This window comes from Protopterus annectens, chromosome 2.part0, assembly GCF_019279795.1.
Source record: "Protopterus annectens isolate FY-2018-M chromosome 2.part0, PAN1.0, whole genome shotgun sequence".
Lineage (NCBI taxonomy): Eukaryota > Metazoa > Chordata > Ceratodontiformes > Protopteridae > Protopterus > Protopterus annectens.
This window is the reverse complement of record NC_056728.1, coordinates 66,694,595-66,716,610: the sequence shown is the minus strand read 5'-3', so window position 1 is coordinate 66,716,610 and position 22,016 is coordinate 66,694,595. Positions and strand designations below refer to the sequence as shown.

Genomic DNA, 22,016 nt, shown 5'->3' with positions numbered 1-22,016 from the left:
ACCCAGGTTTCTAACATAGCTGAAGAAGGCCTTATGATTGTCTTTTGAATCTATTGCAATTTTTTTCTCAAATTTGGCCTTGGATGATTTTATGAGTGCTCGTATTTTTTTACTAATAATGATCAAGGGTGTCTTCTCTTTTATGGATTTTGCTCTGTCATGTAACAGCTTTCTCCTCTTATTGTAAAGTTTGTTTATGGCTGGGGTCCACCAGACTGGACGCTTGCCCTTGGTGGAAAGAGTCTTGGTTTTATTAGGGATTGCCTGATCCATGCAGTCCTGGAGGTGTTCAGAAGGTATTTGTAAGGGCTTCCGCAGCTTGGGTTGTGGTTTCCACTAGCTCGGGGCCTTGAAGGATACCACACCAGTCTTGAGTAGTGTGAAGTTTGCTTTAGAGAAGTTCTTCACTGTGGTCTTTTTGTTTGGGGTGGGGGACGTGGATTTCCAGTGAGATAAGTTTGTGATCTGATCTCACCAATGAGGGATATACTTCGTGTGGAGCATTTTGTCCTCATGTTTGTGATGATGAGATCTAGTATATTTTCTCCTCTTGTGGGAATGGTGACTAGTTGTTCCATGGCATTTGAATTTATGAACTCCAGGAACCTTTGGGCTAGAAAGTTGGGGCTTGAGTAATGTTCCCAGTCTATATTCGGGTAGTTGAAGTCACCCAATATAATGGTGTTTGGAGATACATTTATACCCTCCAGTGTCTTCAGGAAGGCTGTGTGGGGTTCCTGAGTTTGAGAGGGTGGCCTGTAGCATGCTAAAAATTGTAGAGCAGTTTTGCCTATGGTTAATTGCACCTGGCTGGTTTCCGATGCTTCGTGCGTTGCCACCAACATGGAGGTGTGGGTATCCTTGATGAATATGGATACACCCCCTCCTTTTGTGGTGTGGTCCAGGTTTTGGGGCCGGAACGCATGATATGAGGTAAAACCTGATAGTGCTGGGGTGCTCTCAGGAGCCTTGAACCAGGTTTCAGTCACAGCACAGATATTGATGTTCTCCATACTGAGAAGGGCCTCGAGAGCATGCATTTTGAGATTTAGACTTCTGGCATTGAGCAGCATTACCCTTAGTTTCTTCCCATTTTTGTTTTCTAGGGTGGTAGGTTTAGAATTTGAGCCTTGCCTAAAAAAGGCACTATGGGGGTGGCAAGAGCCTTAGCCAATATCCGGAATCCCAGGGGTGACAGGTGCAAGCCGCCCTCATGGCAGCGTGGCTTGTCAAGCATGTCATCCCAGGCAGACAGACACTGGATCCCCTTTGAATGACACCAGAAATTAAGCCAATTGTTAAAGCTGATCATCTTGTCTCTATGTTGTGGCATCATTCTTGGTGAAGGAAGGATACTGCTCAGGGTCAGGGTCATACCTGCCTGGGCTACATAATCAGAGAGCTCCTCGATGTCTCTTTTCATGTAGTCTAGGGAGGTACGTCTCAGGTCGTTCACACCAGCATGGACAATGACTGTGTCATATTTTTACTTGCTGTGGAGTGACCCGAGTGCTTGTGTTATGTGGCGGATTCTAGCGCCCGATAGGCAGCTTACTGTGACTCTCTCCTTGTTCAGCCTGGTGAGTGGGACGTCAGTGTGTCTGACTATGGAGTCACCTATGAGAAGTATGTTTGGTGTTGTATTTGGCCTTAAGGGGCTGTGACTGCTTTGCACACTGATTTTGTGGTTTATGTGTTGCCTGTGGTGTGTCATGAGGTGGCAGTTGCTTGGATGTCTGCTTTGGAGGCCTCTGCTGTTTAGGTAAATTTTTGCTCAAAGCCTCCGAGTATGACTTTGTGTGTTTATGTGTTTGATTCATTGTTGTGATAGCTTTATGCGAGACTGGTTTTGTGGTGTGTGTAGTTGCCTTCTCCTCCTGTCTGGTCTTGCCAGTCCTGAGTTGAGAGAGCTCATCCTCCAGTTTGGCTAAATAGCTGCATCTCTCGCAAGTATTTGTGTTATGTGGGAAGAGGAGAGGGTTGTCAGTGTACATGAGGCAATTGTAACATTGCCTCAATATTCCCATATTCACCAACTGGACAGGAGAGGACACCAGCATCTGGCCCTTCGACATGCTAGAGAAATTTAGAAGTTAGGGGTGTAACTGACTAAGAGAGGACTTAGTAAGGAAGTGGGTACTCCTGGGGGGGGGGGGTTGCTAGTGAGGGACTTTGTATAATACAGAAGTGCTAAACCTGAAAAGAAGATGCTTTTAAGACAAGTGAAAGCTTTTAGGAACAAGTGCTGCACTTTTTAGTTAAGGGATATACTGTTTAGATTACTAGTAGAGCAGTTCTAAGGGAAAAAATGAAGAACAGACTTTATGGAGCCAGAAAAAGTTTAACCTTGTTAAACCGGCGCTGCCCGATGCTGCTCTAGTGGCAACTCCGCGCTAAAGCACTCTAAAGCGTGCTTGATAGCAGGGGCTGGAAAGAGCCAGGAATTGACCCAAAACAGCCAATAAAACTACAGTTTCAAGTCAGTAACCACTCCCACGGGGGGCAGGGAAGCAGCTCAATGTTTATCACTGCCACTGATCAACAGAGAGACTTTCCTTTAGCCCAAGCAAAAATGGCCTCACAGAAACTTACAAAACAGTTCAAGAACAGCAAGCCTGTAACTTGAACTTTTTTAAATCTGAGAAAAGTGGGAAAAAAGCAAGATTTTTTTGTTTTTGTTTTTTCAGAGATAGCAGAGGTTCACAAGTAATATCAAGTTATAACAGTGCAGTAAATGACCCCACACAAGAGTGCTAGGTCAAAGACAGAAAATATGCAAGTTTTGAGAAAAAAACGATTTTAAAATTAAGTGTTGGTGATTGAGACATTGACTAAATTAGCACACAGTAAAAGTTTAGATTAATTTTAGGACCAGAGTGTATAAGGAGAGCCAGCTTTGATTTTTTTCTAAACTTATAAATCAAATGGATAATGATAGTTATACAACTACAGGCTGTATAAAATTATTTTAAAGTCTAGGAAATCAGAAATTATAAAATCAGAAGTTACATTAGACCAAATTAGAGTATAAAATAATATGGAAACCTTGTAAGAAAACTACCATTAGTAAACTGGAAAAAAAGTACAGCATAAGTGTACCAAAGGCATCCATGCATGTGTCAGTTTAAGTTGTTAGGAAAGATTAAAATATCTGAGCTTGTACAGTTTCCTAAAGGTAATTAAAAGGAAGTCTTTGGGGTATGTAGGACATTTACAGATACCTACCTCTGGGAATGGTTCAGGTTTAGTGTAGCAAAAGTCATCAGGCAACCTTTGTAGGAGATTATATGAAAATGAGGGATGTATTAATTGTTTCTGAGAGAGAGAGAGAGAGAGTAGCTGATGCATGGAATAAACTACCAGATTGTATTAAAACAAGCATTAGTTTAGATATTTTTAAGAACAATTTGGACACTTCTAATAGGAATGATTGTTTTGGTATAATTGCTTGGGCATGAAATATTTGTATGTATGTGTGATAAAGAAAATCCAGAAGATCCAAGTCAAAGATAATGAAGAATACAAGCCAACAAGAGAAGCCAACCAGCAAAAATCAATCTGACCAATAAAGAAAACTTATCTTGTTGCAGGTGGTTTGTGTGATTTGGTACTGATGAGTAAGCCAGCAAAAGTGTAAATGATGGGTATAGGGATATGGTTTGCAGTAGACTATGGAAAAAGAGCGCTAACCAGCTGAGAGTTGTACTTACCAGAGGGATGCTGCGTACAGTGTAGCACTGAACTGAATTTAATAGGGCAGGAGTTTCCAGCTGAAATGGAAACTGACCATTTCGTGATGACACTGGCAGTCTGTCCCTTTCAGTTGGTAACCAGGAACTGAATAGTGTCTGATCCCTGTCTCTAGTGGAAAAATACAGGCACCGATCCTATGTGAATTGAGCAGAATCGGGTCTGAAGACTATCCCTCAGTATGTATTGTAAGTGTAACCAAAGCCTGGATGATGTAGATCTCTGACTGAACAGCAGCCCTCTAAGTCTTCTACTGTAGAAGTATTGCAATCCACAGGTCATCAGAGTAGTGCTCTAAACAACCCTTGTACATGTCTATCATCAGCTTTCCCTTGGTCAGGGATTATGCTGCCCTGGTAGGGGCATCCTCTAGTCAGCCATAAGGATGATTTGTGCTCTCACCAGCAGATGCTGGCAATTAGTGTTTTTTGTTTATATTCTAACTCTGCCCGTTGTGGTGACATGAACACTTGAGGGCTACTTGTCCACCTTGTTCTCGCAAGCATGTTCCCCTAATGTGCCAGCAATAGTTACCATCATCATTGGACCTGCTGTATGAGCCAGTATTCCGCACCACCAGGATGGGCATACCAAGCATCCCTGCCTATACACCATCAGTCCCCTGAAATGCTTGTCAGCTCAGGTATCCTGGGCTGTAGGTAGGGCTTTATCCCTCTATGGCAGTAGCACAGGCTAGAACAGTCCAAAATTAAAATTACAGGAGTTTCCACCAAAAACTGAAACCAGGTAAGCCTTCATGATGCTGGGAATCAACCTGTTTCAACTGGTGATCAGAATTCAACAGCTCCCTGTCAACATGCAGCAAGGACAGGCACTTATCCCAGTCAGGTCTAGGAAAAGCAGGCTCCAGGGGGATTCCTCACTTGGTATACAAGTGTGGACAAAATCGAAATGCTGTAGTGCTGATGGAAGGTCCGGCCGTCCTCTCCTGTTCTATATACACACTGTACCAGATTTGTTGTCTGATAAAGGACTTAAAATGAATTACTGCTGTATTAGTTACAGCTCAACATCACTGTCAAGGAACATCATCAGTGGTGCTTCAAAGGTATTGCACCCTTAATCTTGATGTTATAATTGCCTGTGTATTCTGAGAATGTCCTGAATGCTGTCTCTGCACACACGTGCAAATCACTAGACTCCTTCCATTTTTGTAAGAACAGATGTCTCTTGGCAGTGAGTCTTAACAATATCTGGTTAGATGATGCACATACAAAATCACACACACACACACACACACACACACACACACACACACACACACACACACACACACACACACACACACACGCACACGCGCACGAGCAAAACGCATTAATCACACTAGCTTGTGAAGGCTAACTAACATTTACTTACTTAATTCTGCACCTTCACTCTGTACTTTAAAACTTTTCTTCTTCTTTCTTCTTGTTCTTCTGTTCTTCTAGGCACACGCTGCACAGCTGTCAAAATCCACACCACCCAAAAACGTAAAATCCGATTCCCAAAAAATTATTCACAAAAAAAAAAAAGTAAAATGATCATGTAACAAAACAAAGCAAGGAAAGCTGAAGCTCGAAGCTAACTGACTGATTCTCGCTCTTTTCCCAGCACATAAAGCCCGGGAAGAGAGCGACAACCAATCAGCAGCATTTGCCCAGCAAGCACGTCATGACATGCCTGCGGACATCGCAATCCGAGCCCCTTCCAATTCTATGCGGTTTGTACTCAACCGCATAGACCTCTGAGCATCACAATGATGCCTTTGTTGCTCCTCCGGGCTGCAATGAAAACAATGCAAGAAAAAAACAAAAACAAAAAAAAACGCTGTTTAAAACCGCGATTAAAGTGCGCAATGCGCATGCGCATACTTTTGAGTCACTGACTCGAAATTTAAAGTGTAAAAAAAAGATTTTTTTTTTACATTAAAAACATAAACTAAACAACTAGTCAACTGAGCTGAGGGGGCTGCAGTCCGGCAGTCCGATGCCACGAGCCGCCCCTGAACACAAAGTAAAGCACTACATCCTCTTATACTCCTAAGCACTTGCTCCCTATTGGTTCTTTCTGATCAGTCAATAAGTAGTTCCCTATATTATTCAGGCATGTCCAAAGGTCAGTTTCGAGTTTATTCTCCAGTCCAGCTGGTGAATCTGGAAATCTTGAGGCAATGTTACAACTGCCTTATGTATACAGACCACCCTCTCCTCCTCCAGACAAGCTCAAATATATGTGAGAGATGCAACTATATAGCCAAACTGGAGGCTAAGCTCTCTCAACCCAGTGCTGGCACAGCCTGTCAGGAGGAGAAGGTAACTGCACACACCACAAATCCAGTCTCACATAGACCTGTCGCATCAGCAAACCAAACACATAAACACACAAAAACATACTTGGAGGCTCTAAATAAAAGTCTGCCTAAGCAGCAGAGACCTCCAAAGCAGACATCCAAGCAACACCTACCACAAAATATCCACGTAGCACATAGCTCACAAAGTCAGTGTGCCACACAGTCACAGCCCTTAAGGCTAAACAACACACCTAATGCACTTGTAATAGGTGACTCTATTGTCAGACACACTGACGTCCCACTCACCAGGCTGAACAAGGAGAAGGTCACTGTAAGCTGCCTGTCGGGTGCCAGGATCCGCCACATAACACAAGCACTCAGGTCACTCCAAAGCAAGTACAAATATGACTCCGTCATTGTCCATGCTGGTGTGAATGACCTGAGACATACCTCCCTGGACTACATGAAAAAAGACGTACAGGAGCTCTGTGATCATGTAGCCCAGGCCGGTATGACCCTGACCTTGAGTAGCATCTTACCCTCACCAAGAATGATGCCATAGTATAAAGACAAAATGATCAATTTTAACAATTGGCTAAAGTATTGGTGTCATTCAAAGGGGATCCAGTGTCTGTCAGCCTGGGATGACATGCTCGACAAGCCACGTTGCTTTGCAAGGGACGGCTTGCACCTGTCACCCCTGGGTTTTCGAATACTGGTAAAGGCTCTTGCCTCCCCCATAGTGCCTTTTTTAGGCAAGGCTCAAAAGACAAACCCACCCCCATAGACAACACAAAGTAAAAAAAAAACTAAGGGTAATGCTGCTCAACGCCAGAAGTCTAAACCTCAAGATGCACACACTCGAGACTCTCCTCAGTATGGAGAATATCAATATCTGTGCAGTAACAGAAACCTGGTTCAAGGCTCCCGAGGGCACCCCAGCACTAACAGGTTATACTTCATACCATGCTTTCCGGCCCCAAAACTCTGACCGAACCAGAAAAGGAGGGGGAGTATCCATATTTATCAAAGATACCCACACCTCCAGGTTAGTGGCACTGCACGAAGCATTGGAGACCATCCATGTGCAACTAACAGTGGGCAAAACTGCCTTTCAATTTGTAGCCAGCTACAGACCACCTTCCCAAATGCAGGAACCTCACTCTGCTTTCCTGAGAACACTGGAGAATATGAAGGTCTCTCCAAACACTATTATATTGGGTGACTTCAACTACCCAAACATCGATTGGGAAAACCACTTAAGCCCAAACACCTTCGCCCAACGGTTCCTAGAATCTATAAACTCAAATGCTATGGAACAACTGGTCACCACTCCCACAAGAGGGGAAAACATATTGGATCTGGTCATCACCAACATGGGGTCTCTATGTTCCACACCAGAGGTATCCCCCTCATTGGTAAGATCAGACCATAAACAAATCTCACTGGACATCCATATTCCATCCCCACCCCTAGCCAAGGAAACCACGGTGAAGAACTTCTCAAAAGCATACTTCACACTTCTCAAAACTGAGGTGGAATCATTCAAAGCCCCCGGGCCAGTGGAAAATACGGCCCAAAATGCAGAATCCTTTACAGACGCATTCTATGGACACCTACAGGAATGCATGGAGCATGCTATCCCAAATAAAACCAAGACTCACTCCTCCAAAGGCAGGGGACCTGTCTGGTGGACCCCGGCCATAAATAAGCTGTACAACAGAAGGAGAAAGCTACTACATGACAGAGCAAAATCCCAAAAAGGGAAGGCGTCATTGATCAGTATTAGCAAGAAAATACAATCCCTCATAAAATCATCTAAGGCCAGCTTCGAAAGAAAAATTGCACAAGACACTAAAGATAATCACAAGGCCTTCTTTAGTTATGTCAGAAACCTGGGAGGCAACTTCCAGATATGCTCTGAGTTAGTGCAAAATGACAAAAAATACACTGAACCCCCAGACATTGCCAACATCCTGGCAGAAAGGTTCAGTGCAATCTTCTCCCCCAAAAGAGCAAATGTCTATCCCCAACAGAGAGTAGCCTTCCTAAGATCACAGATGCACAGGTGAGAGCTGCCCTCTCCAAAGCAAAAAACACAGCATCAGTGGGACCAGGCGGTGTCCCGGGCTGCATTTTACACGAGCTCCAAGAAGAACTAAACCCTCATATAAAGTCACTGTTCAATCTCAGCCTTACTACAGGATATGTACCCAAGGAATGGCATACAGCAACAGTGGTCCCACTCCACAAAGGTGGTGCCACAACAGACCCCGGAAACTATCGCCCTGTAAGCCTGACTAGCCTGGTCTGCAAAGCTATGGAGCGTATCATCATGGAAATCATAAACAAAGACATTGGGAACCTCCAGACACTGGATCCTACCCAATTCGGCTTCGTTAAGGGCAGGTCTTGCCTCTTGAACCTGGTCGACTTCTTTGAAACCGTTACCAAAGCCATAAATGAAGGGAAGGTAGTCCACACAGTCTACCTGGACCTCGCAAAAGCCTTCGACACAATACCCCACTCGGGCATCATAAATAAGCTCACCAGCTTAAATATCAACCCCTATGTCACAAGATGGGTTGCAAACTGGCTCAGGGATAGAACCCACATGGTCAGAATAGCAGGTGCCATGTCAGACTCTAAACCAGTTACAAGTGGTGTCCCACAAGGCTCAGTCCTGGGACCTCTCTTGTTCAGTATATATTTCTTCGAGGTACAGGCAAACATGGGAGGACTATGGCTGACCAAATTCGCAGATGACTGTAAACTGGGTGCCGTAATCGACTCTCCGGCTGACACAAGCATCCTCCAAAAGGGTCTCACAGAGACAGATAACTGGTGCCAGAGCCATGGCCTAAAGCTAAATGCCAAAAAGTGCATAGTCATCCCCTTTGGGAAAAACAAAGTGCCCACAAATTACCACATAGGTGGTAATCCATTAAGTACTGAAGAAGTAATTAGGGACTTGGGGACCCAAGTAAATAGCAATCTCTCCTTTGACAATCACGTTGCCAAAGTGGTTAGAAAGACCTTCTATATAGCCCACCTTATCACGAAAGGGTTCACATCTAGATCAAGAGAGGTCATTGTGCCCATCTACTCATCACTTATCAGGCCCATAATTGAGTACAATGCCCCGTTTGGGATGTACCTTACCCTGACACCTGCAGCAACTGGAAAGACCCCAAAAGTATCTCACCAAGAGGATCAAGGGGCTCAAACAGATGCCCTATGCAGTTCGACTAAAGAAATTCCAGCTCTACTCAGTTGCGTACCGCCTACTCAGAGGCGATCTGTGTCTGACGTATAAAGCCATGTCCAACCAGGAATTAATGGACATGCTTCACCTCAGGATATCCAAATCCCTTAGAGCTACATGCTCCAGGGACTTGAATGTCAGCACAGAAATAAATAGGACATGCTGGAGGGACAGATTCATATCCCAAAGGCTCCCCTCACTTTGGAACAAAATCCCAATCCATGTTAGGCAGAGCCCCTCACTGACCCTCTTCAAGAGAAATCTTGACGAGTGGATGGGAGATCGTAAGTTTACCCCTGGGATCTCTTCTGTGTCCCTGTTTGACAGAGGTGTACAGTAAACTAACCTTAAAAGGGCTACCTTTTGTGACCTACTGTACAGAGGCACAGTCATCTAATCTAAAAGGGTGGCGAAAGACAAACACACTCTTGGCTAGGCTTATAAATGCCCTAGGGCAGATAGCCTAGTATCAACCTATGAACCTATGAATCTACTTCTCTAAAGTACAGGCTAACACAGAAGGCCTTTCACTAACAAAGTTTGTAGATAACTGCAAACTAGGAGCCATAGTAGAGTCCCCAAATGATGTGGACATCCTACAGAAGCACCTCACTGAGACGGATGCCTGGTGTCAGAGCCATGGCCTCGAGCTCAGTGCCAAAAATTGCATTGTCATCCCTTTGTTAAAAGCTCTGTACCCATGAACTACCACATAGGCGGCAGTTTACTTAATGCCGAATGTGTGATAAGAGACCTTGGGACCCAGGTGGACAGTAGTCTCTTCTTTGATAATCACATTGCCACAGTAATCAGGAAATCCTTCTACATGGCACACCTCATCACAAAAGGGTTCTCATCCAGGAAAAAAGAGGTCATTGTTCACCTCTACTTGACACTCATTAGACCCATTATAGAGTACAATGCCCCTTTTGGTATGTACCTCACAAGACATCTGCAGCAGCTGGAAGGGCCACAGAAGTACCTCACAATGAGGATTACTGGCCTCAAACAGATGCCCTACACTGACCTTCTCAAAAAACACCAGCTTTACTCCATAGCATATTGCCTACTCCGAGGTGATCTCTGCCTAGCATATAAAGCTATGTCAAACCCAGTGCTGTTGGACATGCTACACCTAAAGAATTCCCATTCCCTCCGAGCTGCATGCTCAAGGGACCTAAACCTTGTCACCACAGTAAACTGGACATGCTGGGGGAATTGATTCCTGTCCCAGAGACTTCCCATACTCTGGAACAAGCTACCCATCTATGTCAAGCAAAGTTCGTCATTAGCACTGTTCAAGAAAAATCTTGATGCATGGATGGGAAATAGGAAATACACCCTGGGGATCACTTCTGTGGCTCTGCTCGACAGAGGCACAGGAAAATAACTTTCTTGGGTGGCGTAAACCAGGGAACCTTGTTGGCTAGGCTTACTTAGGCCCTTGGGCCCATAGCCTAGTACATACCTATGAACCTATACCTAAACTTTTCACATGGTCTCCAAAATCATTAAATTTATTTGTATTTATATTTAAACCTACTTTTTAAATGCACATTTCTATATTCCACATTGCTTCTTCAACCCATTTTTTTTTAATTTTTCATTATGACAATATCATCTGCATAGCTTAATTACATAGGAATGTTTATATCTGTTCCGTATTTTAAACATTCTCCTTTAACAGATCTGTCTGTGTTACTTATTGCATTCATTAATAAAGAAAAAATAATGCACTACTCAGAAGGCATCCTTGTTTAACACCATAGTTTAACATAAATTTCATGACTATATCAACAATTTAATATCTTATTACATGAATTACTGTATACTGACTCAATTTGTCATGAAATCTTTATTCTATATGCACCTCAAACATGTTAAAATGCCATATTCTGTCATAAGTTTTTTCTATGACAGTCATTTTAGCACCATATTCTTAACTTAATACTTCTTACAACTTTCTTAACTACAATTAATACATTTTTGTTCTTTTTCAACACTTCCATATACACTATCTACCAATAATTTATTAATTAACTTACTTATTCTAACCTGTATTATTTTCATAATAATGTTATAATCTACATTGACATTATAGATCTATAACACTTTTTTTGTCCTTTTTGTATATTAACCTAACTAATCCTTTGTAAATACTTTTGTCATTAATACCCTTTTATAACCAAAAAGTACAAATCTTTAATAAAACATTTTTCTTGCCTATCTTCATTTTTATAAACTTCATATGCAATTCCATCTATATGTGGCATACCATCTTTTTAATTTTTTAATCTCCTGTCTAATTCTTCCATTTGTATTTTTACCAGTTCTTCATTCTCATCCTTTTTACATGTTTAAAATAGCAGAACTGTATCATAATCACTGTCATTTCTTCATAATCTCTTTTAAAATATTCAACTTCATTCATGATATATTTTATATTTATTTTCTTTTCTGTTTTCCAATAAGACATTCTATTTTTCCTTCTTCTGTCTCTCCTTTTTTTTCCCCAAGAAAAGAATTTTAAAGATATGCGTCTGGAGCATCTCTCCCTGGGCCTCCACTGAAAACAGGCTCTGTGGAACCTAGTCGGACTTTCCCGGTCAACAAATAAAATGTCTTTTGCTTTCCCATATATGGCAAATCTTTAATTTTCTATTATTTTCTGCATTTTTATTAAATTCTCCTTTCATATTTTTTCATTTCTTTTTCTCAACTTCACTCAGTTTGCTTTCGTATTCCTTGATTATTTCATGATATTTCTTTTTCTTTTCCTCCCGAAAGTATTTTTCCAAATCTATAAAATATTTTATTAAAAACAGATTCCACCATTATTCTATATTCTCATAAAATTCAATTGTCGACAAAGGATGTTTCCATAATTTCTGTATACAGGACTCCTTTAAATACATTTCCTGGAAAACCCTCTTAAACATTTTATATCTTTTCCTTCTTTAATGTAATGTTTTTTATTTGTAAATTCAGAATCTATACTTTATGAAAATATACTTTTGTCATTATAATTCCTTTCTTTTAAACTATCAGAATAAATATAATTTATCTCAGTTTTTAGATGATCTCTTCTGCGAGTATAATTCCTTTTTCCCCTCAACTAAATGTCCACGTGTCATCATTTGACTTATTACTATAACAGCTCTCCCTGTTTTGCCTCTTTTTTCTTCAAATGAAAATTTAATTCTACAGTTTTCTTTTAGTGGACGAAAGTGATTATATTAACGTTTGTGCTGTTATTTTTCTGACAACTGCAGTTGTGTTTTGTATCTAGTAATTTTTCTTCATTTTCTTAACTCTCTTACCTGTAGTGATTTTATTTTCCTTTTTTTTTTTTTTTTGTCTTTCCTATATTTCTCCTTCATCTTGACTTAAGAACTGCTACCTTAGTTGTAGCATCAACACAGTCAAAATTAGTCAGCCACATAGCTACAGTAGAAATCATGCCATGGGTGTCTACCAGATTCTCTTTAATCTGAGATTAGGCAAGGTTTTCAGTTTCCCTAATGCGCCATCTGCTAGGAAGGCTGTAACCTGGACAAGTTAACTCTCCAGGTTAAGACAATTGGGAAACCTAAGCCCCATGCAGTGCTAGAAGGCAGTCAGCTTGCTGCCTCTATTCAAGCTCTTACAGATGCTAAAGTGGAAAGAATGGAAAGGTGTTTTGGTCTCTGGATCTATACTGGATCACAATGATTACTCAGGAGTATGTCACACCACCCCCTTGGGTGGCTTAAAGAGGGCCATCTGCCTTCTTAAAATGATGAATTCACATGACATCCTTTGGGACAGTATCCAGAGGAAGGGAAATTCACTCAAAATATTTCATCACAAAGTAAGGGTCATTATATCTGCCCATTTAAAACACAAGGAACTCAGATCCACAGAATTTCCTTTTCAGAAAAAAAGAGGAAACGAGATCTGAGCTTACCTGCAACACACAGCAGTAAGCAGACACCAGAATACTATTGTATAGTAGGTAACATGTATGAGGAACATATACCACAATCAGCACCAGGCCTTGACAAGCTTTTAAATTAGGGGGCTTGATACTAGCATCAAGTCATGTTCCTTAATAGTATACATCCACAACAAATTTTCTTACCAGACCTTGAGCCAGACTTTCATGACCATTGAATAGATTGCTGCTGATGTTCTTCGTGTTTCACTGTTGCAGTCATCACATTTGAGTTATCTGCTTGCAGTAGCCTTCAGTCGGCTTGATTAACAAAGTCTTGGGTCCTGCGTCGGTTGCTTGCTGTCCCTTCTTCCATGACGTCAGGTTGTCAGGGGTATAAAACATGCAGCCGACGCCATTAAATCAGTCTTTCTTGCTGTGCGGTGCCCGAAGCAGAAGCAGTTCGCAAGTGCTGGTCAGCCGACTCCTGAAATTTTCGTTTTCGAGTTTCAGAACTGAAGTCGTCAACTAAAAGCTAAGTACCCCGTTGGGGAATCTTTTTCTTGCTCTAAACCGATGTCCGTAAAAGTAAATAATTGCATTACTTGTGGAAAGCAAATACCTCATAAAGATTTTCATTCATACTGTATTCCTTGCCTAGGCCCTGACCACGACGTACCTCGCTGTCGGTTTTGTGCCTTATTTAAACCACGAACTATCCGTTGTTTGTGTACTTTCACTTCTAAATATTTTGGTGCTCGGTTCAATTATCCTGATATGTCTTTGGCAAGTCATCCGACTACCAACATGCTGAAAAAACACAAAGATAAAGACAGAGACAGGCCGCTTAGGTCCAAAGCTGCCAACGACGCTTCTCCTGAGCCAGTCACCAGTTCGCCGATACTCAGTGAGGTGCTTTCGCAGCTCCTTATACCTGCTACTTCAGATTCGCAGGCCTCTACTGAGATCCATTCAGAGTTCGATATGCCACGAGATACTTCAACTGTGGAACCTGCGGATGTCTCTACCTTAGATGGGTCTGGAGCCGCTGTGCAGGCACCGGCTTCTGAGGGTGTTTTCAGACTTACTGACTTGCGTATTAAACCAATGCCATCTTCTTCTTCAAGGCCTAAAGTTTGAACCAGGTGACTAGAAATCTGATGCCCAGACCACATGGTCAGGCCTCTATGCCTAAAAACAAATGAAAAGAATGGCTGAAGACCTTATTACTTTAATCAAGGGAAGCCAGCTTTTCCCCTCTAAGAGACCTAGGACTGAGTTTGCTTATGATACTTCTGATCAGGATTCTGAATTTTCTGTTTCCTCTGATGACCAGGATTTACCCTTATCTACCTATGAGGATTCTAATGCTGAGGACTCTATTCCCTCTGCTTCTCCCCCAGAGGATTTCTCTTTTGATGAAACCTTGCATATTCTCAGGGAGCATTTTCATTGGTTATGTCAGGATTTCTCTGATTCTAAAAGAGGCTTGGGGATTTCTTACTATTGCCCTAGCACAGGTCTTTAGCTATTCCTCCTGTTGTAGACATTGTTGGTGATGCCTTTTCAGAATCTGGCTTGGCCCCTGACTCTTCACCTCTTGTTCCCAGAAAACCTGATAGATATTACAGGGCCCTGACTCTCACAAGTTCCTATTTAAAAATCCTACTGTGGATCCTGAGACCATTTCACAGGGACCAAGGATGTTAAGGCTACTGCTGCCAAAAATGCTATCCCCTCTGATAGAGACTCCAGGGCGCTGGATAGGTGGGGTAAGATGGTATACACTTCTGCAACTTTGGCCATTAGGGCCTTAAACTGCCAGTTTCATATGTTAAAGTATCAGCAGCATATTACTGGATTGCTTAAACAGAAAATGATGTTGATTCCTGATTGTGCTGAAAATAAGGATTTACAGGATTTACTGCATTCGGCTGAACAAGTTGGATGACATACTTTGCAATGTGGTTTTGATTCACTAGAGGCATCTGGCAGGGCTGCTGTGACTGGGTCTGTACTTAGAAGGCATGCTTGGCTTAAGGAGCAATCCTTGCCAGATCATGTTAAAGCTAAATTACTGGATGCTCTCTTAAACCAGGACCGCCTGTTTGGCAACAAGGCAGAAGTTCTTAAAATGATGGAGAAACAAGCTAAATCTATGCAAACTGTTAGATATTTTACAAGTGCAACCTTCAAGGTTTAGTAGGCATTGGCCTTCCAAGAATTGGTCCTTTCCTGCCTCTTCCAGACCTTCAGTCCAAACCCAGATCCAACAGAGCTCCCAGGCTCCAGTCCCAGAGTACGCACAAGACTAAGCAGTGGGGGGCCTCCACTTCCAAATCTGGGAGTAATAAAACTCCCCTCTATGGTAAACTGTCTCAATTACTTCTTTTTAAAACTTTCAAGCACTTCTCAACTGACTGCCCCTTTTAAGGGGAAAGATTGCTCTTCATGCAAAGAACTGGGAAGTCATTACCAAGGACAAATGGATTTTAAATATAGTGTCCTAGGGATACAGATTTCACTTCCACTCATTACCAACACCAAGCGGATTGCCAGATCTACCCGCAAATCAGTGGGCAGAGGCCCAAAAGCAAGTACTTTCTGGCTTAAGCATGGGGGGCTATTCAGTTGGTACAAGAAGAGGAAAAAGGACAAAGTTTCTACTCCAGACTTTTCCTGGTACCCAGAAAAGACCGTTCATGGTGTCCTATCCTGGACCTGTCCACTTTAAACACCTTTTTGGTGATTCCTAAATTCAAGATGCTGACTCTTCACCAGTTGCTCCCTATGCTAGGCAAAGATGCCTGGTTGGCAACATTAGATTTAAAGGAAGCATACCTGCACATCCCAATCAGAGAATCTTGCAGAAGATACCTACGCTTCAAAGCAGGCTACACGCACTATCACTTCTCTGCACTGCCCTTTGGCTTATCTGTTGTGCCCAGGGTATTCACAAAGTGCCTAGGTCCAGTAATTGCATTTTGCAGGCAAAGAAATATTCAAATATACCCATACATGGACGATTGTTTAATTCAGGCAGAAAGCCAGGGCATACTTTTGAATCATCTGGCCTTTGTACAAAGGGTACTAACTTGTCTGGGGTACACCAGAAACAATTGGATTTTCAATTAAAGGCATATTTGAATAGGGTAACAGCTCATATCTCGAACACACAGGAACTCATTAACCAGATTTCTGATATTGTTTGGAGTTATGACTACTATTGGGTCACTATTGACGTCAAGTCCCTATATACTAATATTGATATTAAATGGGGACTTGAGTCTATATGTAACATGCTAGGTGAAGGACCTAGAACTAGCTTCTTGATTAATCTATTGGAATTTTGCTTAACCCACAGTTATTTTCTTTTTAATACTGAATATTTTTTACAAATGAAAGGCACTGCAATGGGTGCAGCGTATGCACCATCTTATGCTATCATTTACATGGATTCTTTTGAAAAAAAGTTTGTCTATTCTACTGATTTTTTTTTTAAGAACAATGTGGTTTTGTATAAGCGTTTCATCGATGATTTAATTTTCATCTGTAGGGGAGATATGTCTGAATTTTTAGATTTTTTTGAGATGCTTAATAACAATGAACATAATTTATCATTTTCTTATGAGGTTAATAGAAATGAAATTAATTTTCTTGATTTGACCTTGTTGAAAAAGAAAATAAAATAGAATTCAGACCATTTAGAAAACAAACATCTGTAAATATGTTTTTGTATGCTACTAGCATGCATCCCCCACATTTATTAAATGCTTTACCACATGGGGAATTCAAAAGAATTCGAGATCATACTAGTGTAAATGAGGAGGTAGATAAGGAACTACATCAAGTCCTTTTGAGGTTATTAGAAAGAGGGTATGATTATGACCATTTATTAAGATGCCGTGATGGTATGATGGATAAGATCTTAACAGTACCCAATGTAGGGGTTAATGCCAAATATTCAGTTAATATGAAAGATAATGTAGAGAAATTATTTTTTGTCACTAAATTTACTGCTTTTTCTAAAACACTGACTTTATTGGTCAAAAAATTCTGGTATTTAGTTAGTGAAGATGATACTATAGGTGAGCTATTTCCACATAATGCTATCTTTTCCTTTAAGAGAGGAAAAAACGTAAAGGAAATATTAAATAACAATTTGTTACATTATGATAGGCCCATTTCTACCAAGGTAGGCACTTTTGCATGTGGTTCATGTAGTGTGTGTAATAGGGTCATCAGTGTGACATCCATTAATAATAGATGTCATATATCTAAGCATTTTTTCAATTGCAAGTCCACTAGTGTAGTGTATATTTTGGGTTGCTCTTGTACCGATATTTGGTACATAGGACAAACTAAAAGGATGGTTAGAATCAGGGTCTTGGAACATCTAAAGGATATAAGAAGTTCAAACTCATCCAGTCCAGTTGCTAAACATTTTATTGACACTCATGATGGTTGTGCTGATAGTCTAAAATTTTGTATATTAGGGAAACCTTTCATTTCAGGGGGAGATGATCTCATAAATAAATTATTAGAGTTAGAAACTAGAATGATACTGAAATTTAATACTTTAAAACCTTATGGTTTGAATCAGGAATTGGGCATTTAAAAATACAAATTAAATAATATATAAATATATATATATATATATATATATATATATATATATATATATATATTTAAAAAGAAATATTTAAACATGTTATATTATATTAATTGATTTATTCATATTTATTATTATTTTTTATTTATTCATTGATTACAGCTGAATTCATTATGAATGTGCATACAAATATACATAATAATGTATTTATTAATAGTTATAAATTATTTATGTGTGTAGAGGTCACTTTAATATGAAGTCATTTTCTTTATTGAATTAAATTTGTAATTGTTTAATTGATTGATCAAATGGTATATAATTGTTGTACCTTGATCAAGTAAATTGTGATCCTTGAAGGCGAACTGCCGAGGTACCAGATCGTTGAAGCAATAAAGAACATCTTACTGGTGAAGTATTGGCTGTTGTGGTGTGTATTTTGCAGATTCCATTCGTATTTTTGGCAATCTTGCAGAAGATACCTACGCTTCAAAGCAGGCTACACGCACTGTCACTTCTCTGCACTGCCCTTTGGCTTATCTGTTGTGCCCAGGGTATTCACAAAGTGCCTAGGTCCAGTCATTGCATTTTGCAGGCAAAGAAATATTCAAATATACCCATACATGGACGATTGTTTAATTCAGGCAGAAAGCCAGGACATACTTTTGAATCATCTGGCCTTTGTACAAAGGGTACTAACTTGTCTGGGGTACACCAAAAATGAAAAAAATCACACCTGGTACCCTGTCAACAAATTATATTCCTGGGAGCAAGCTTGAATACAACTTCCCAAATGGCTTTCCTCACGCCAGAGAAACAAATTTATTTGACAACCTACTTCAAACAAGTGGCCACAAAAACCCTGCTGTCTGCAAGGCAAATATTACAAGCCTTGGGGTTCATGGCCTCCTGCATTCTTCTAATTCCATATGCAAGATTGCATATGAGGAACCTACAATGGTATCTAAAAAGCCTATGGTGTCAGCATTCTTAGGGCATAGAAGCAAATATTGCTATCATACCTTGCCTGCACCTAGAGTTTCTTTGGTGGGCAGAGGTCTGCCACCAAAACAAGGGACTACCATTCACACCACCCCCTGCCGCCTAAACCCTAACAGCAGGCGCATCAGGTTATGCATGGGGGGGGGGCTCATCTGGCAGGGAAGTGTATTCAGGGCAAATGGAACCCAAGTCAAATGCACCTGCATATCAATCAAAAAGAAATGTTAGCTGTACAGAATGTTCTGACAGCCTTCAAGGACCACATTCTTCCAGGACAATTAATGGTAAAGATGGACAACACCACTGTTATGTGTTACATAAACAAGCAGGGGGGTACACATTCTTACCCCCTCTGCAGACTAGCCATGGCATTGTGGAACACAGCCTTGAGCTGCCAAGTGTATCTACAAGCTCAATTCCTGCCAGGAAAACTAAATACACTGGGAGACTAAGCAGAGATCTCATGGACCCACATGAGTGGAAACTGGAACCAAGGATTTTCAACATGTTGACAAGCAAATGGGGGAGCCCAGATATAGACCTGTTTGCCTCCCCCCAGAACTATCAGTTGGACAAATTTTGCACAAGGACTCCCCACAAACAAGCTTGGAAAGTGGATGCTCTGTCCTTCAACTGGAAAAACCTATCAGTTTATGCCTTTCCTCCTCTGCCTCTGCTCTCCAAAGTACTACTAAAGATCAAACAAGACAAACCAAGGATGATTTTGATTGCACCAGACTGAACCCGCCAACACTGGTGTACCCCCTCTTGCTCAGTGTGTCACGGTTGGCCCCATGGCACCTGCCTCAGACTCCTACCCTATTGTCTCTGCAGGAGAACCATATTTTGCACCCTCAGCTTCAAACACTGAACCCAGCAGCCTGGTTAATTACCTAATCTCAACTTTACCATCCCTCAGTAAACCAGTGATGGATTTCATTTTAGAGGCAAGTAGGCCTAGTACTAGAAAAGTTTATGCTGAAAAATGGAAAAGATTATGTGCCTGGAACCAGTCTCAAGGGATGAGCACAGCAGTGCCCAGTTTACCTCAGATTTTACAGTACTTAACTGAGATGCTTCACAAGGGCCTGTCTTTCTCCTCCATCAAAATTCAAGCCTCAACCATTTCAGCTCATTATAACACAGAACCTCCCCTCTTCTCTCATACACTGCTTAAGCAGTTCCTCAGAGGGGCCAAAAATCTACGACCATCTAGGAGAGCTCCAACTCCAGCTTGGGACCTAACTTTGTATTGGAGAAACTCACTCTTCCTCCTTTCAAGCCAGCTGTTACTGCAGACTTAAAATTCCTTTCTTGGAAAACAGCTTTCCTTTTAGCAATCACTTCAGCAAGAAGGTTATCTGAATTACAGGCCTTCATGGCAGTGGAGCCTTTCATCATCTTTCATGCGGATAGGGTGTCCCTCAGGACCAATCCCTCCTTTATGCCCAAGGTGGTATCCAGTGTGACCCTTAATCAGTCCATTCATTTGCCAACCTTCTTTCCTAATCCACAGAAGAAAGGGGAATGGATACTGCACTCCTTAGATATGCACAGGCAACTTACATTCTACTTGAACAGGACTAAACCTCAAAGGAAATCTGACCCAACTGCTGGTGGCATTTGTTGCAGGGGCAGATGGGAAGGCTATTTCAAAACAAATCATTTCCAAATGGATAGGCCATTGCATTCTTTTCTGCTACAAGCACCATGGAAAAACTATCCCACAGGGGATCAGACCCCACTCAGCCAGGGCTGCATCTACCGTCTTTCTCAGAGGCGTCCCTACCAGGGACATCCTAGAAGCTGCTTACCTGGATTTTTGTACATACTTTCACCAAGCATTGCCATCTGCCAATTTTCTGTAAATCCACAGCTGGCTTTACCACTGCAGTCTTGCAGGGCCTTATAGCTGGTCCTATGGCTATCTAAATTCCTCCTACCATCCTTAGCTTTGGGAATCTACCCAAATGTGATGACTGCAACAGTGAAACACGAAGAACATAGGACAGTTGTGTACACTTACCATAAATGTAGATGTTCAGGTGTATTCACTGTTGCAGTCCTGGTTACCCTCCCTCCAGACCCCTTTCTTTTGGCAATACCTCTACTCTCCCTTACTGTATTCAAAAGCTTTTTGGTGTATTTGCTTTTTTGTTGGAGGTATAACCTTTGTATATTTATAGATTTAATTGCTTCCCATTAGGGGGCACCTGGCATCTGGGGCAAGAAAAACTGATGTAATGGCGTCATGCATGTTTTATACCCCTGACGACCTGACAGAAGAAGGGACAGCAACCGACGCAGGACCCAAGACTTAATCAGGCCGAGTGAGGGCTACTGCAAGCTGATAACCCAAATGTGATGACTACAACAGTGAATACACTTGAACATCTACATTTATGGTAAGTGTACACAGCTGTACTTTATTGTGAGACCATCTGGTCTGGGCAAGAAGGATCATGCCAATGAAGTATGTAACACTACCAAGCAACTCTCACTCAACCCACAGTGAGGTCACACCTCAGTCTAGAATGCAACCAGTAGGAATTCATTAGGTGACATGAGATGTTGTTTCATGTGACCTGAAATGCCATGGCAGTACTGTGACCAAAATAATGTGGATGAGCTGGTGTGAACATGTACAGAACAAATCACTCTGTGTGGTTGCTGGGGATGCACGTCCTGCATACAATCCGGCTGTCAGCATAAGCTCAGAAGAGGCAGAATGACTACCTCCCCTTTGCAAACTTACTGATGTTATCTTTATTCATATGGACAAAGGTAATCCTCCTCACAAGTGTTTTACTTGACCTCAAAGCTCAAAACTACAAAGCAGTTAAGAATGTGCTGGAAAATATCCACACTGCTTAGTTTACAGGTATGAATAAGCCATGGCCAAAGGAATTACTCCACAAAATGACAATGGCCCACTTCCATCTCTAATTTTAATACCCTGCAGGTTCTTTTCAATAAAACCTATAATTTAATCAACTAAGCACAGGGAAGTTAGCACCACTGGTACACTGTCAACAATCCAAAAATATCTCCCAGTTTTTCAGCACATTAGCTTCCTGTCTGCCAAACCTCTCATCAAATTGCAATTTCTAAACTGATGTCCTTAATTAATTCATAAACTACATACACTGGAAGAGATCCATTACCTCACAATTGCTGAGCTAAGACT

At 41.4% G+C, this 22,016-nt stretch overlaps 1 protein-coding gene across 1 annotated transcript in view; it reads left to right on the top strand.

Moving 5' to 3' along the window:
- The window catches only part of LOC122792701 (germinal-center associated nuclear protein-like), a 1,487,771-nt gene extending 1,470,861 nt beyond the window's left edge, over nt 1-16,910 (top strand). The window contains exon 22 of the mRNA XM_044060286.1: nt 16,722-16,910. Within this exon, the coding sequence (XP_043916221.1) occupies nt 16,722-16,910 (189 nt within the window). The remainder of the gene's footprint in view (nt 1-16,721) is intronic.
- The last annotated feature ends 5,106 nt before the right edge of the window (nt 16,911-22,016 follow it).